The sequence below is a fragment of the Homarus americanus genome, unplaced genomic scaffold (genome assembly GCF_018991925.1).
Source record: "Homarus americanus isolate GMGI-L3 unplaced genomic scaffold, GMGI_Hamer_2.0 scaffold28, whole genome shotgun sequence".
Classification (NCBI taxonomy): domain Eukaryota; kingdom Metazoa; phylum Arthropoda; class Malacostraca; order Decapoda; family Nephropidae; genus Homarus; species Homarus americanus.
In genome coordinates this window covers 3,157,937-3,171,161 of record NW_024742238.1, presented here as the reverse complement: position 1 = coordinate 3,171,161, position 13,225 = coordinate 3,157,937, and the positions used below count along the sequence as shown (strand labels likewise).

Here is a 13,225-nt window from a genome sequence, read left to right as displayed (position 1 = left end):
TGTTAACTTCTTATCTCTCACTACCGCTATCAGGCTCCGATTCCCACTTGGGTCTGATGTAAAAAAAAATGGTGGTCGACCTATGTGACCTTAAGGAATGTGGCAGGTGTTCTCCAGGTGTTCCAGTCTCCATTGTACTAAGACTTGCCCCACGAAGATAAAGGTGGCGAGAGACGGCCACGTATGGAACAGCCAGGATCTAACTACTAACAATAAACCATGAATTTTTTTATAGAATAATTAAATATGCGAGTCCTATATTCAAACAGGGAGATCGACACTCCACAAATACTCGTAATTATAGACCGGTGAGCTTGACCAGCAGTGTAAAATACTAGTAGTAGTTTAGCTCAATGGTAATAGTGGAGCAGACTGCCAACACCAGAAGTTGTTCGATTACGTGTGTGATATCAAATACACCGTGCTTGGCTGTTAATGTGATAAATCTTGATGTACTATCAGTTCCTTTTATGTTTTAGTGTTTATTTGAAGATGATATTTTTATGATAAACCTTTATCACCTCCATAGATGTAGGAGTCTATTATCTGCTTTAATACTGATAAAGATGCGTTTCGTTTTGTAGTTGTCCAACGCTCGTGAAGAAGTATACTGTATGCTGTATTTGGCGTTTATTGTCATATTCAAGGGTGTAAAAATGGAAGCCACGGTCACCGTAACGTCTCCACGATCAGTGGCGCAAGACCCATGGATACTTGAATGCCTGGGCAGGTGCGGATCCATCTCTGGACCCCCTCCCTTTTCATCAGAAAATTCCAATACTTTTTCTTTAATGCAGTATTGTACTCATGCGTTTTTTGTATAGTAAAAAATAATTGCTGTTGACTCAGCGTATCTCCTAATATCAAGTGCACATGGTCTCAAAATGTCCATATTGGTCAGATTTCAAAAAAAAATCTGGGGTAGAAGGGTTAAAGCCATGTTCCCCCCAACCACAACTTCTGCTGAAAGGCTTTATATGGCAAGGACTGGTGTATTGGTGAGAAGCGTGGACACTTTCAGCAGACACCAGAAAGAAGAGAGATTGGGGGCCTTTGGAATGTGGTGCTATAGGCGAATGTTAAGAATAAGCTACACTGACATAAATACACATGAAGAAGTATCTAAGATTAACAAAAACTACAAGAGAAATATCTGGAATGCACAAAAAAGAAAAAGATAAATGAGATACTATAGTCACATAATTAGAGAGGGTAATAACAAAAATATTAATGGGCAAAGTTGAGGGGGAGGGACGGATGATTGAAATTAAAAACTGGGTCGCCAGAGAGATATAAAACCCTGGATTGGTAACAACAGCTTGATAACGTTTAGAGTAGAGGACTGAGGTCGTCAACCTCAGATATGAGGACGGTACTCTGATTAATTGGTGGTAATATTATCCTAGAGTGTTTAAGGTGGTTTTTAATGATGGGACTTAAACGCACGATATTTTATTGAACAAAATCATATATGATATACTGTATTCTTAAGTGTATATTTACGACATTTTGAACACCAAATTAGTTTCTTACCAAGTAATTGTTTATGGCATATATTATGTGAAGTCTATTAAAAAATAGACAATAAAATTAAAGAAGGAAATATTTTAATCTAAAAATTCCTTACTAGCAATAAGAGGCTGCAGTGGTAGTATAATTATAATAAGACTAGTACTGCACTGTTGTTGGTTCTGATATGGAGTGAGACAAGGCGGCGTTCCGTCTCCAACCTTGTACGTACAGTATAATATCTACTGTATTTAGAATTTGAATGAGAAATTGTAAATATGAATGAAGGAGTTAAAGGTAATATATATATATATATATATATATATATATATATATATATATATATATATATATATATATATATATATATATATATATATATATATATGTATATATATATATATGAAAGTAAATCACTGTGGGTGCGCGTGATCCAGGTGTATATATATACAGTATATAGTATATATATGCTGTGCAGATGATACTGAGGAGGTTTTACAAAAACTACTTAATACATTAGTAGAAAATAAGTGAATAATATGGACTGAGAGTTAGTGTTTCTTAATAAGAAATAAATAAAATAAAATTATGGGAGGCATCAGGGAACTTAAACAAAAGTAAAATTTTGTGTTCTGTATTTAGGAAGTACTGTAATGTTATGATGATAGATGTGCAAAAAATTAAAATAGAATAGGTTAAGCAGAAACAGCATTTAATAAAATAAAATATAAATATAAAAGATAAAATAATTTAAATTAGAAAAAAAAAGGGCTGCTAAAAAGCTATGTATGGTCGGTCCTGTTGTATGGGTCAGAAGAGTAGGAACCTTCAGCAGATAGGAAACATGGAGCTACAGGAGAATGTTAAAAATAAGTTATACTGATAAGAAAATAAATGATAAAACACAAAGATTGGCACAAACATCATGATAGATACTCGAAAGACAAACGAGATACTTTGGCAAGATAATTAGGGGTGAAGGGATAATTAAAGAGATATTGATGTGCAGACTTTAGGGAAGGAGGGCCAGCGGAAGGCAGGGATTGGGATGAATGAATTAGACTAAGAGCTGTGTCCCCAGAGAGATGCAAAATCTGGGTGAATTGGTAAAACAGTCCGAAAACGTTTCGATTGGGGGACAGTAGTCGCCAACCCTCAGATATGAGGAAAAGCGCTTAACACTTTGATTGATGGATGTGAAATGTATGGCACAACGAATGGAGGATGAGGGAGGTCACAAGGGTCAAGAAGACAGAAGTGAAGGGCCGAAGGAGAGGGTAGATGAAGGTAAATACACAGAGAAGAGAGGTGAAGTGGAAGAATAATGAGTGGTGGGGCCCTCAGTTAAATATCTTTAAAAATTGTTTAACCTTCATAAAACTGTCGCCACCGTAATGGATGGCCTATAAAAATATACTTTAAAAGTTGATTTATATACCTTAAATTTAATCCGATATCCTAAATGTTAACTCTATATAAACATTTAGAGAAGCTGGTGCATCGTTTGTGGAGGGTGAGGGAGGTGGTGAGCTAGGACAGGAGGGTGCTTTGCCTGGCCGTCATCCTCTGCTTCAGTAGTTCCTCTTTCATTATCTCCCTCATCTCCGCCTCCTTCCTATGTTGATCCCGCCGCTGCTCAGCCTCCATCTGGGCTTTGATCTTTCGTTTCTCTGCCAATAATTTGAGTTTTTGCTGTTGCTTCATGGCTTGTCGAGCTCTTAGACGTCTTTCTCTGTCTGCTTTAAGCTTGGCCTTCAACTTTTGTTTCTCGAGCCGATAGCTGTTTAGTGGGGTCGTCGTCGTGTTGTTCTCGGAGAACCCAGGAGAGAGAGCAGCTTGATCTGGTGTGAGCTGTACTATCAACAAGTTGTCTTCCTCCTCGTGTTTTTCTTCCCCAACGTCTTCCTTCACCCCTTCAGTACCCTCATAATACTCATCGGTCAGTGGAGCAAAAGCCTCTTCGGGCATCTCCGATTCTGCAATCTCTAGTAAATCTTTCATGTCATGAGGTGGGGAGGAAAAAGCAGTGAGAGGAAGCCATGTAGGTTCATCTTCTGCCAGTGGAACTTCCGCCTTCCTTTCATTGAGGCTGTTGACGTTGAGGTCATCAAGACGGCGGAGAGTGTCACGGAGAGTGTCGCGGAAGGGCGCTGGTCTCGGGTTCCACAGATGCTTGGGGCACTTGAGGCGGCGGCTGGTGACATGGTGGACATCTTGGCGGGAGTGGTGGAGAGGAGTAGCACACAGCGGCGCTACCCTCGAGTCGAACCTCAGACGGATGGGGCTGTTGTTCGTGCACACTGTACCTTGTTTCTCTTCCCACCGGCATGTTGTGTACCCCGTCTGCCGGACCTGCCACGTACAATATATTTCTAAATTAGTGTGGTCAAGGTTCATCATGGTTATTATCATTATACAGGTAACATTACTATACTACTACTACTACTACTACCACCACTACTACCAATACTATATACTACTACTGTACTGTACTACCACTACTCCTCAATACATATATTTGATATAATTGGTTTTTTTTAGACGTTCAAAAATAGTATATGTTTAAATATTTTGTTCTTAAGTAACTGGTAAAGGAGTTAACGCTAACATTAACCTTGCTATCACCAGCTACAGTACTTTTGACTGACACAGTAATTGTTAAGGCAGAGGAAAACCTAGGCAGAGCACAGCATCACCCTTAGCTACAAGTCAAAGGTATGAAAATCTCATGTTTGTTTAGATATTCGAAATTATTCCTTTATTCAACAATTGATATTTATAATAGTCAATCCAATTCCATCAGCAGATCCATCCGTTATGCCACGTACAGAAAGATTAAACAAACGTTGGGACGGTCAACATGTGTTTACCTCAGGGAGTAGCGACTCTATCTTGCCAGCAAAGATGGCATATGGAAGTCCTTCACATAATGCCTAGATGCCACTGTAAGAGTGGGTTGGCGATATGAAGGGCGTGAGAAAAATGGCCGTAAAACAGTAGATGATAATAATGATGAGTGGCCTCCTTTACTGTCTACCATGGTGGTGGAGGCACTATCACGAGATTATAGGACTGGTTTACGATGGGAGTTGTTGTATAAAGATGAGTTAGTGTTGATAGTAGACAGATTGATGAGGTAGTAGAAATTTTAAGAAATAGAAGGATGGAATTATGTAAGAAGGGAATGAGAGTGAATGTGACAAAAGCAAAATTAGTGATTATTGGTGTGGGTGAGGGACCTATAGTGGAAGGTGGAAAATAGCCATGTGCTGTCTGAAAGGGTGTTGGCAGTTCAGTAATTCAATAATACTCAGAGAGTGTGGAAGGTGTGTACACAAGAACTGCAGTGGTGTAAATGGCAGACTACAGGATGTTTCTCATTTTAGCAAGGATGGAATATGCCCTTGGATTGTGTTCTGCTTGGGTGACATGATCAGTCCTGGAGGTGATGCTAAAGCTAACTCAGATGCAATAGTGACACCAACAATCATAAGAAAAACAATAACCTGCAGAGTGGGGTACCTTATTAGTGACGGCAGGCCGCAGCTGCAGTAAATCACAGGTACAGTGCCACGGGTTCTCTTGCAGCTGCACCAGCTTTGCCGGGAGTGGCAGGAAGATCCCTGGAGGCAGTGTTGTCAGGTTGTTGTGGTGAAGGTATAGTTCCCGGAGGCTGGAAAGGTGATCGAAGGTGCCAGGCGAGAGCTCCATCAACCCATTGTGACTCAAGTCCAGGAAGCGGAGACTCTTGAGGCCGAAGAAGGCATCGAGGGAGAGTCTAGCTAAGTGACAGTTACTGAGCGTCAAGGATTCCAGGTTAGGAGTTGCTGTGAATGCGTCAAAGTCGATCGAGGGAATGTGGCCATGGATGGTGAGTTCCTTCAAATCTGGCATCCCCTCCAGCAGTGCTCGGCTCAGGGACAGCAACGTAGTGTTCTCGAGTTGAAGCACAGTCAGTGATCCGAGCTGTTTGAAGGTGTCAATGTGGATCTCTGCAGAAACCTGACTGGAGCCAAGAAGAAGATTTTCTGTGGCGTTGACATTGGCGAAAGTAAAGGGGAAGATGTGGGTGAGGGGATTACCGAGGAGCCGCAAGGTGGCCAGGCAGGGAAGGCGCGGGAAACTAGCAGGGCCAAGACTGTCTAGTTTGTTATAGTCCAAATCGAGAGTGAGCAATTTCTCGAGGCCAGTGAAACTATCACCTTCGAGAGCAAGAATGTTGTTGTGGGCGAGGGAAAGATGGCGGATGTGAGCAGAAGGAGTGAACATGGCAGGAGGCAGGATCTTGATCTTGTTATGCTCTAGCGTCAGAGTGTGCAAGTTGCTCAGCCCCGTCAGCAGCTCAGGACCAACACAGTCTAGCTTGGCATGAGCCACACGCAAGTACCGAAGCTGCGTCTGTGCCATGAAAGGCGCCAGTACAATATCAGTCTCGGACTTGAAGACTTCGTAGGGCACTACATTGTCCTCATCATCGTCCAGCATCACAAACTCGAACTCCTGGTAGGCCTGTTCAGCCGGGGGTGAGGGAGGAAGCTTGGACAGAAGCTCTGGGGGAAGGTCCAGATCTTGTATCTGATCAGAAAGAGAGAGGAAGTAAGGCAGAGGCATGTCGAGGAGAGTGGTGGTGGACAGTGGGTCCGTCTGTCGTCGAAGACGGCCTCCTTCCATGGCAGCTACCAGACGCACGTACTGTAAGTCTAGCAGCTGTAGGTTGGTCAGAGGCATCAGAGCATCTTCGGATATCGCCAAGAGCAGATCCTGGTCATCCTCCTCCTCCATCTTTTTAACTTCCTCCTTATGTTGCACCATCTGCCTCACACGGTTTGAGAAGTAGCCAGAGACCTGTGAAGCATGGTGTCTCGCATACCCCTGCAGATGTAATGCCTTAAGTTCCTTCAGGGGTGTAAGTTGTCCTGCCTCAACCACTACAAGGTCACTTCCTGTGGCTTGTAGTACCGTCAGTACCTGTAATTACAAATGTATCAGACGCGGATAAGAATTTTACCAGATGTGCACGTATCTGAAGAGAGAAAAAAATCGGTGGAGGAAAGGAAGAAAGTCTTTATCTAAGGAAAGTGAAGAATGTTCACAGGAATCAGGTATTACATCAATGTTAGGAGGTAGAGTACATAAAGAAGACAACTGTGATGCCTGACAGAACCAGTGGTAACGTGACCTTGAAGCCGAGCTGATGAAGGAACAAAAAAGTCCAATATTAAATGCTCACTGAGTACCCACACCAACAGCTACACTAGTCGCCAGAGTGAAACATATAGACACATTCTCTGTATCAACAAATTATGGAGAATTACAAACCATAAGTCAGCCAAACTCACAATAAAGGTAGTTACACTATTCTGGAACTGCATTTATGTGAATTTAGTGTTATATGAGAATTTCGATTTGGTAGACAATTAAGGTCATATTATACCTACTAAACGAGTAGAAGACAGTAATGGTGATGTCAGTTCATTAATATTTACAGTATATCGAACAGCCCGACATAAGAAAGACAGACAAACACAGGCATGCAGACAAGCGGTCATCCTAACCATGGCTCTAGCAGGGATGGCGTGGAAGAGGGTGGTGAGGTTGGTCTCCGGCATGAGGGCGCAGGTGACGTGTAAACCCACCATGTTCACGTCCACTCCCGCCTCCCCCGCGGTCGTTGACGTCACCATGTCTCCCGCCTCTATCACCTGAGGAAGCAGTAGGATTTGTAAATAACCCAAAATTATTTGTTATTATTATTACTAAATTATTCATTTCTATTACAGTATTATTATTATTTAAATATTAATAATTTTATTCTTGTTATTATTATTATTATTATTATTACTTGTCAGAACCGAACACAGGTTTCGAACTCGCCTCATTAGGATGCACCTCGGGCAGGTCATCCTCACCCCACGACGTCATCCAAGTAAGTACGAAGGAGGCATCCTTGAGGGGCGCGTCCTCACATGTACACTCCCGTGGGCATAACTCTGAGGGAGCTGCCCATCCTCTTACCACGACCTAGAGGACGAGAAGGATACTATTGATGGAGCCAGGAGAGAAGATATACTGTAGTAAATGATGCATTATAATGTAAATGGTAGATACTGTACTGTTCTATAAATAGTAGATGGTAAAGTTAACAGTAAAACTAGTAAATAGTACAAATAGCTGTAGTAGTAAACAGTATAAATAATTAGTAGTATACATGTAAATAGTAAATAATCATACGAATATTAATAGTAAAAATATCAAGGGGATGAGACGAAAAGTTTAGGAAATATTCAACTAGACGTAATTAACAGTGGAGGGAGACAACAGGGAGGTTTATAAGTGGAGGGAGACAACAGGGAGGTTTATAAGTGGAGGGAGACAACAGGGAGGTTTATAAGTGGAGGGAGACAACAGGGAGGTTTATAAGTGGAGGGAGACAACAGGGAGGTTTATAAGTGGAGGGAGACAACAGGGAGGTTTATAAGTGGAGGGAGACAACAGGGAGGTTTATAAGTGGAGGGAGGGAGGTTTATAAGTGGAGGGAGACAACAGGGAGGTTTATAAGTGGAGGGAGACAACAGGAAGGTTTATAAGTGGAGGGAGACAACAGTATTAGTATGTCTGTTTCGTTGTGTCTATATTGAAGTTTATGCTAGTGTTTCTACGACCATTTTGTGTCCGGGTCAGTTCGTCTGTCATTTATAAATATCATGTGTTTGTTACAGTGTGTGTTTCGAGCTAACCTAACCTGACCTAAACTATCATAAATTAATTCTAACCTAACCTACCTCTCAGCTAACGTAACCCACGTTTCAGGGAACCTAATTCTCACGCAACATAACCCCCACTCAGGTAGCGTTAGGACGTTTAATTATCAGGTGAAATAAGCTGGGGGTTTGACGTAAACCGAAAAAAAAAATATATATTTAAAAGACTCACCGAAAATACACACAAGAGGTTGAGTAAGTTTCTTTTCCCCATGTTGCTTGTTCACTGTTGTGCTTGTTAGTAGGTTTTTCGGTTAGACGTAACTGTCAGACGTCAGTCACTTTCCCAGTCAGTCACGGATCCACACTCGAAGGTCTGGTGTTCACTACTGCTTGAAAAATATTTTGGGGGGTCATTCAGGAACACAATTAAAATTACTTTATCTAAAAATATTATCCACATACAATAATCATCTTTAACGTGACGAACATCAATTAAAAACAAAATCCACACCTTTTTTTTTCAATGTGTAAAATCACTTTCAGTCGCTTAATACCAACACTATAGGCGCAGCAAGCAGACAGGATAGTGAGCCGTGTGTGCGTGTCACCATCATCACCGTCACCATCACTACCGTCACCATTACCAACAACACCACTAATGGACCAGTCACGCACACAAGGGTTGGGAGGGCGGGCCTCACCGGATGTTCCGAGGGGTGGGTACTGATACCACGGGAGAGAGTGAGAGACTGAGAAATAAAAATAAAGAGACAGAAAAAGAGAGATAGAATGACAGAAATAGTGAGCGAGAAATAAGAATAGAGAGATAGAGAGAGAGAGAATGATGATGAATTGGTAGCAGATGAAGGCAGTGTACAATATGCCTGACCTTAGCGTGGGAGGTGGGAGGAGGGGGAGGGGCGTACCTAACAATATTCGCAGTTCAAAACTCCACTTTCCCAGGGACCTTGTACTTAATATTTATCGTATAATATTTACTGAAATTATAACTAGAACCAGTCATCTCTACCTTACCAACTGAACAAATATAAACATATCTTGAAAATGGCAGTTGAAAAAATACAATGATACGAAGAATGGATATAGTTATATATTAATGGTAATGATGTAATAAGTAGTACTGGCGGGTTTTGTGAGAATAGGCAGCAGCAATGTGTTTGTTGAGTATGTACAGTAGTTAGAATATTAAAGTGAATGGGCAGAAGCAACCTTGTTCTAATGGTCTGAGAGCGGTGTTAAGAAAGAATTACTCATTTATTTAAGAATGCTGATACTTCCTATATGGTTACAAATTACATTTTGATTACCAAATATAATATCTTATCCAACTTTCTGATAAAAGTTGAATGGCGGAGGGAGACAGGGATGGAGAAGTGAAATTTGGAGGGTACAGTATCATGTACTGGGGCGTAGGGAGGAGGAAGGTTGCACCAAGCTATTTTATGAAGGCAGTCACATCACTATATTACCGCCTTACTTAAACTATCCTCCACAGTCTACAAATATATCGTTATGGCCTCTTATCTGTTGGATTATGTAGTCATTATATTTTTACATGTTAAACAGCGTACCTGTAGGAGACGATGCGATTTGCCGTCACAACCTGATTGTAAATATTTGGGCGAATTTGGTCAACACGTGGTAACCTCTATCCCAATATCAATTCTTTATCCCAACCTTCAGCCTTTACCCCAACCCCACCTTTATCCCAACCCCTCAGCCTTTACCCCAACCCCCCTACCCCAACCCCCAGCCTTTACCCCAACCCCAGTGACTTTACCCCAACCCTCAGCCTTTACCCCAACCCCCAGACTTTACCCAACCCCCAGCCTTTACCCCCAACCCCCAGCCTTTACCCCAACCCCTCAGCCTTTACCCCAACCCCAGACTTTAACCCCCTTACCCCAACCCCAGACCCAACCCCAGACTTTCATCCCCAACCCCACCCCAACCCCCAGACTTATCCCAACCCCAGCCTTTACCCCAACCCCACCTTTATCCCAACCCCAGCCTTTATTACCCCAACCCCACCTTTATCCCAACCCCCAGCCTTTACCCCAACCCCACCTTTACCCCAACCCCCAGCCTTTACCCCCATTGGGATGTAAATTACTTTTATTTTCATCCTGTTGATCCCTCACGTCTAGCACCTTCTACCCCCAACCATTAAATTAAGCAACGGGAAACTAATTAACCAATCACTTTTAGATTTATTCATAATCTTTACTACGTACTATAGTAAACAAACGGCCTTGAGTTGCCAGCTGTCTCCAGCAGTGTTCGAAGAATCTTGAACGAGACTACAATCAAAGACAAAAGTCGTGTCGCAGTTTTGTCCGAAGATTAAATATAACTCGTGAAACATTATGAGAGCTCCCTAACACAAGGCAGAGCGCACCAAAAGTATAGCCCTTCAGAATATGTTTCCACCAAATTCCACGACACGACTTTTGTCTTTCATTGTACCTGAACATGTTTCAATGTTTATCAAGTCTGGATTTAAAGGCGACTATACTTTGATTTCCTGGTTGTTCTTGAACTAACAGGGGCGACCTGGATACACGGTATTGCATATTTTTCATAAAACATTTATCTGTATCCTCTCGAGTTTCCAGGAAGATCGACATCCATTTTTAATGAAGTTAGGTCATTCAGTGCTCCTTGCTTCCTTCCTCATTCTGTTGTAATCAACATTGCAAAATGCATTCGTCTTGTACCAAATAACAATTAAATCTGAAGGGCAGTGTTACATAATGGCTAGTGCCAATGGGCATTAAAGGTTCCAATTCGAATATCAGACCCTCCTCACTGGTTATGATGACATTGAGCAGTTTTGGTGTTTGCTCACTTCTATAATGGGTTAAATCTTCAATGTGCTGGAATGAAATACTATAATCTCTCAGAATTTCTATAAAAAGAGTCACAGAGTTATTAAGGTGTACTGTACTGTACTGTACAGAACTTTACTTTTCCAGTTATTATCAGTACAAAAACCCCATTACCGTACAGTACCTGGCAACGACTGGAATTGAATTGGATGCTGTTGCATTGTCTAATAAGGATCTCAAATCCCCATGGTTCAATGAACTATAATTCGATGATCTGTAAATGCATACAACAGTGAAAAGTGTGATGTATGGCAGTAAAACGTGAGCAATTAAAGAAGACGACATAAGTAGACTTGAGCAATCTGAAATGAGAATGGTGAGGTAGGAAGTGAAGTGTAACACTGAAAGAGAGGAGGTCCTGTTCAGAACTAAGAGAGTGACTGGGAATTGAGAGTACTGTATTGGCAAAGCTGTGTAATTGCAAACAGGCAGCTGGATATAGAGTATTGAGAAAGTTCTGCATATAGGCAGGCTGAGATGGTTTAGGCACATGGAGAGAATGGAGGAAACATTGAATATACTGTAGAGGCGCATGAACCTGAATGTGGTGGGGAGGAGAGCCAGGGGCAGGCTAAGAATGACAGGAGAGTGGTTATAAAGAATGACACTAGAGATAAGAACCTGGTAAGAAAGACTACAAGCAACCATGCAGCACGAGGAGCTGCAAGCATGGAAAATGGTTGCAAAATGTTGATGATTTTAAATGTTGCCTTGAACAAATTCATAAATGAATAGTGGATGTTGATATTAAATTCATAGTCATCTGATTGAACCCTTCTATTTTTATATAACAATGCCAAGTTAATGGATCTTTAATAGTTTTAAACTCTGCTCTTATGTTGAGGAAACTGTCATTGTTTGTATACACGACTTTTAAAGTAGATTTAGAATGCGGTTTTGGCTCTAATCTGAACCTACTGCATTATTAGTAGTTACCTCATTTTCTCTACCTACAATACAATATGGGGAGCAGTCATAGTCATGTTTAAATGTTGGCGTCTCCACCTAGGTGGGAGCTTCTAGGGTTGGTGGTTGCCTCATTGTCCCCACATGCACATTCCTCAAGAAGTCCTGAGGCGATTTTTCTTCATCCACTTGCATGACAAACAAAAACTATCAATATATGAGTACAATGGTGCTGTACAGGTGTCTCGTGCAGTGATTGCTATCTGGGAGAGTGAAGATTCCAACTGCACATGAGAGAAACGTTATTACCAAGTTGGAAAGGATTGTTGATCAGTACAACAAAATAAAAAAGAACAAGGGGAGACAGCATCAGTCAGCTGTAAGCTTGACAAGCTGTTTGATATAGCCTACAAGGTTGTTGATAAACTTATCAAAGATAGAAAGGATTTGGATTTTCTTGAAGATCAACGAGGACCAAGGAAAGGCTACATGGGAAAGGTAGACGTAAAACATGCACAAAAGGAGGGCAAAAAAAGGAAACGGAGAGAAGCAGCAGACAAGAAGAAAGATGGAGCAAAATAAATGTACAGTAGCTAAAACAACTATCTGTGCATACTTTATGAGAAACAATATGCAACCAAGGACGATAAATTTTGGTATATGAGGGCTCTCACTAGTAGCACGTAAAATTTCGGAGCATATCGACCCCCCCCCCCACCTGCACAGATAGTCGTTTTAGCTACTGTACATCAATAACCCCAAAATTGTTTCTTCAAGATCAATACTCCAATACCAGTATTTAGGGATGAGGTATCTTCTCCAGACATAAGTCCCTTGAAGCGATCAAGAGTGGGAGGAGCCATAAATCCTCACCCCAAGAGAACGAAAATCAGCTCTCATTTGGCAGCAGCTTTAGATCATGCTAAAATTTCAAATTGTGGGGCAATGTATGTCTTGTCTTAGCAGCGGGGGAGAACATATGGAGAAAAGTCAGCGAATGATACTTTGGCCAATGAGCACCTAAGAAGGAATCGAGAAAGACAGGAAATTTTTTTAGAAAAACTGATTTTGCAGCCAACTGCAAAGTACCTCTTGTTCTTTACTGGGGTGGAAAACTTCTCCCAACACTTACTAGGGGAGAGAAAATAGATTGCATGCCAATTTTAGTGACAGGAAGTGAAGTTGCTTGTAGTTCCT

The 13,225-nt window shown here is 41.5% G+C and overlaps 1 protein-coding gene across 2 annotated transcripts; it reads right to left on the bottom strand.

Annotated features, from left to right (window-relative positions):
• Positions 1–2,127: 2,127 nt before the first annotated feature.
• Positions 2,128–8,882, bottom strand: LOC121876595. 2 transcript variants are annotated; one of them, XM_042381802.1, is made up of 6 exons: positions 8,725–8,882; positions 8,443–8,602; positions 7,384–7,530; positions 7,065–7,211; positions 5,032–6,477; positions 2,128–3,861 (listed from the first exon to the last, which is right to left on the bottom strand). In XM_042381802.1, exons 2-6 carry the CDS (start codon positions 8,482–8,484, stop codon positions 3,040–3,042), a joined length of 2,604 nt encoding a protein of 867 aa, XP_042237736.1. In that variant the 5' UTR covers positions 8,485–8,602; positions 8,725–8,882; the 3' UTR covers positions 2,128–3,039. The 2 variants fall into 2 exon arrangements, with proteins under 2 accessions (XP_042237736.1, XP_042237735.1); XM_042381801.1 differs by having other exon boundaries at positions 8,443–8,599.
• Between the last annotated feature and the right edge of the window lie 4,343 nt (positions 8,883–13,225).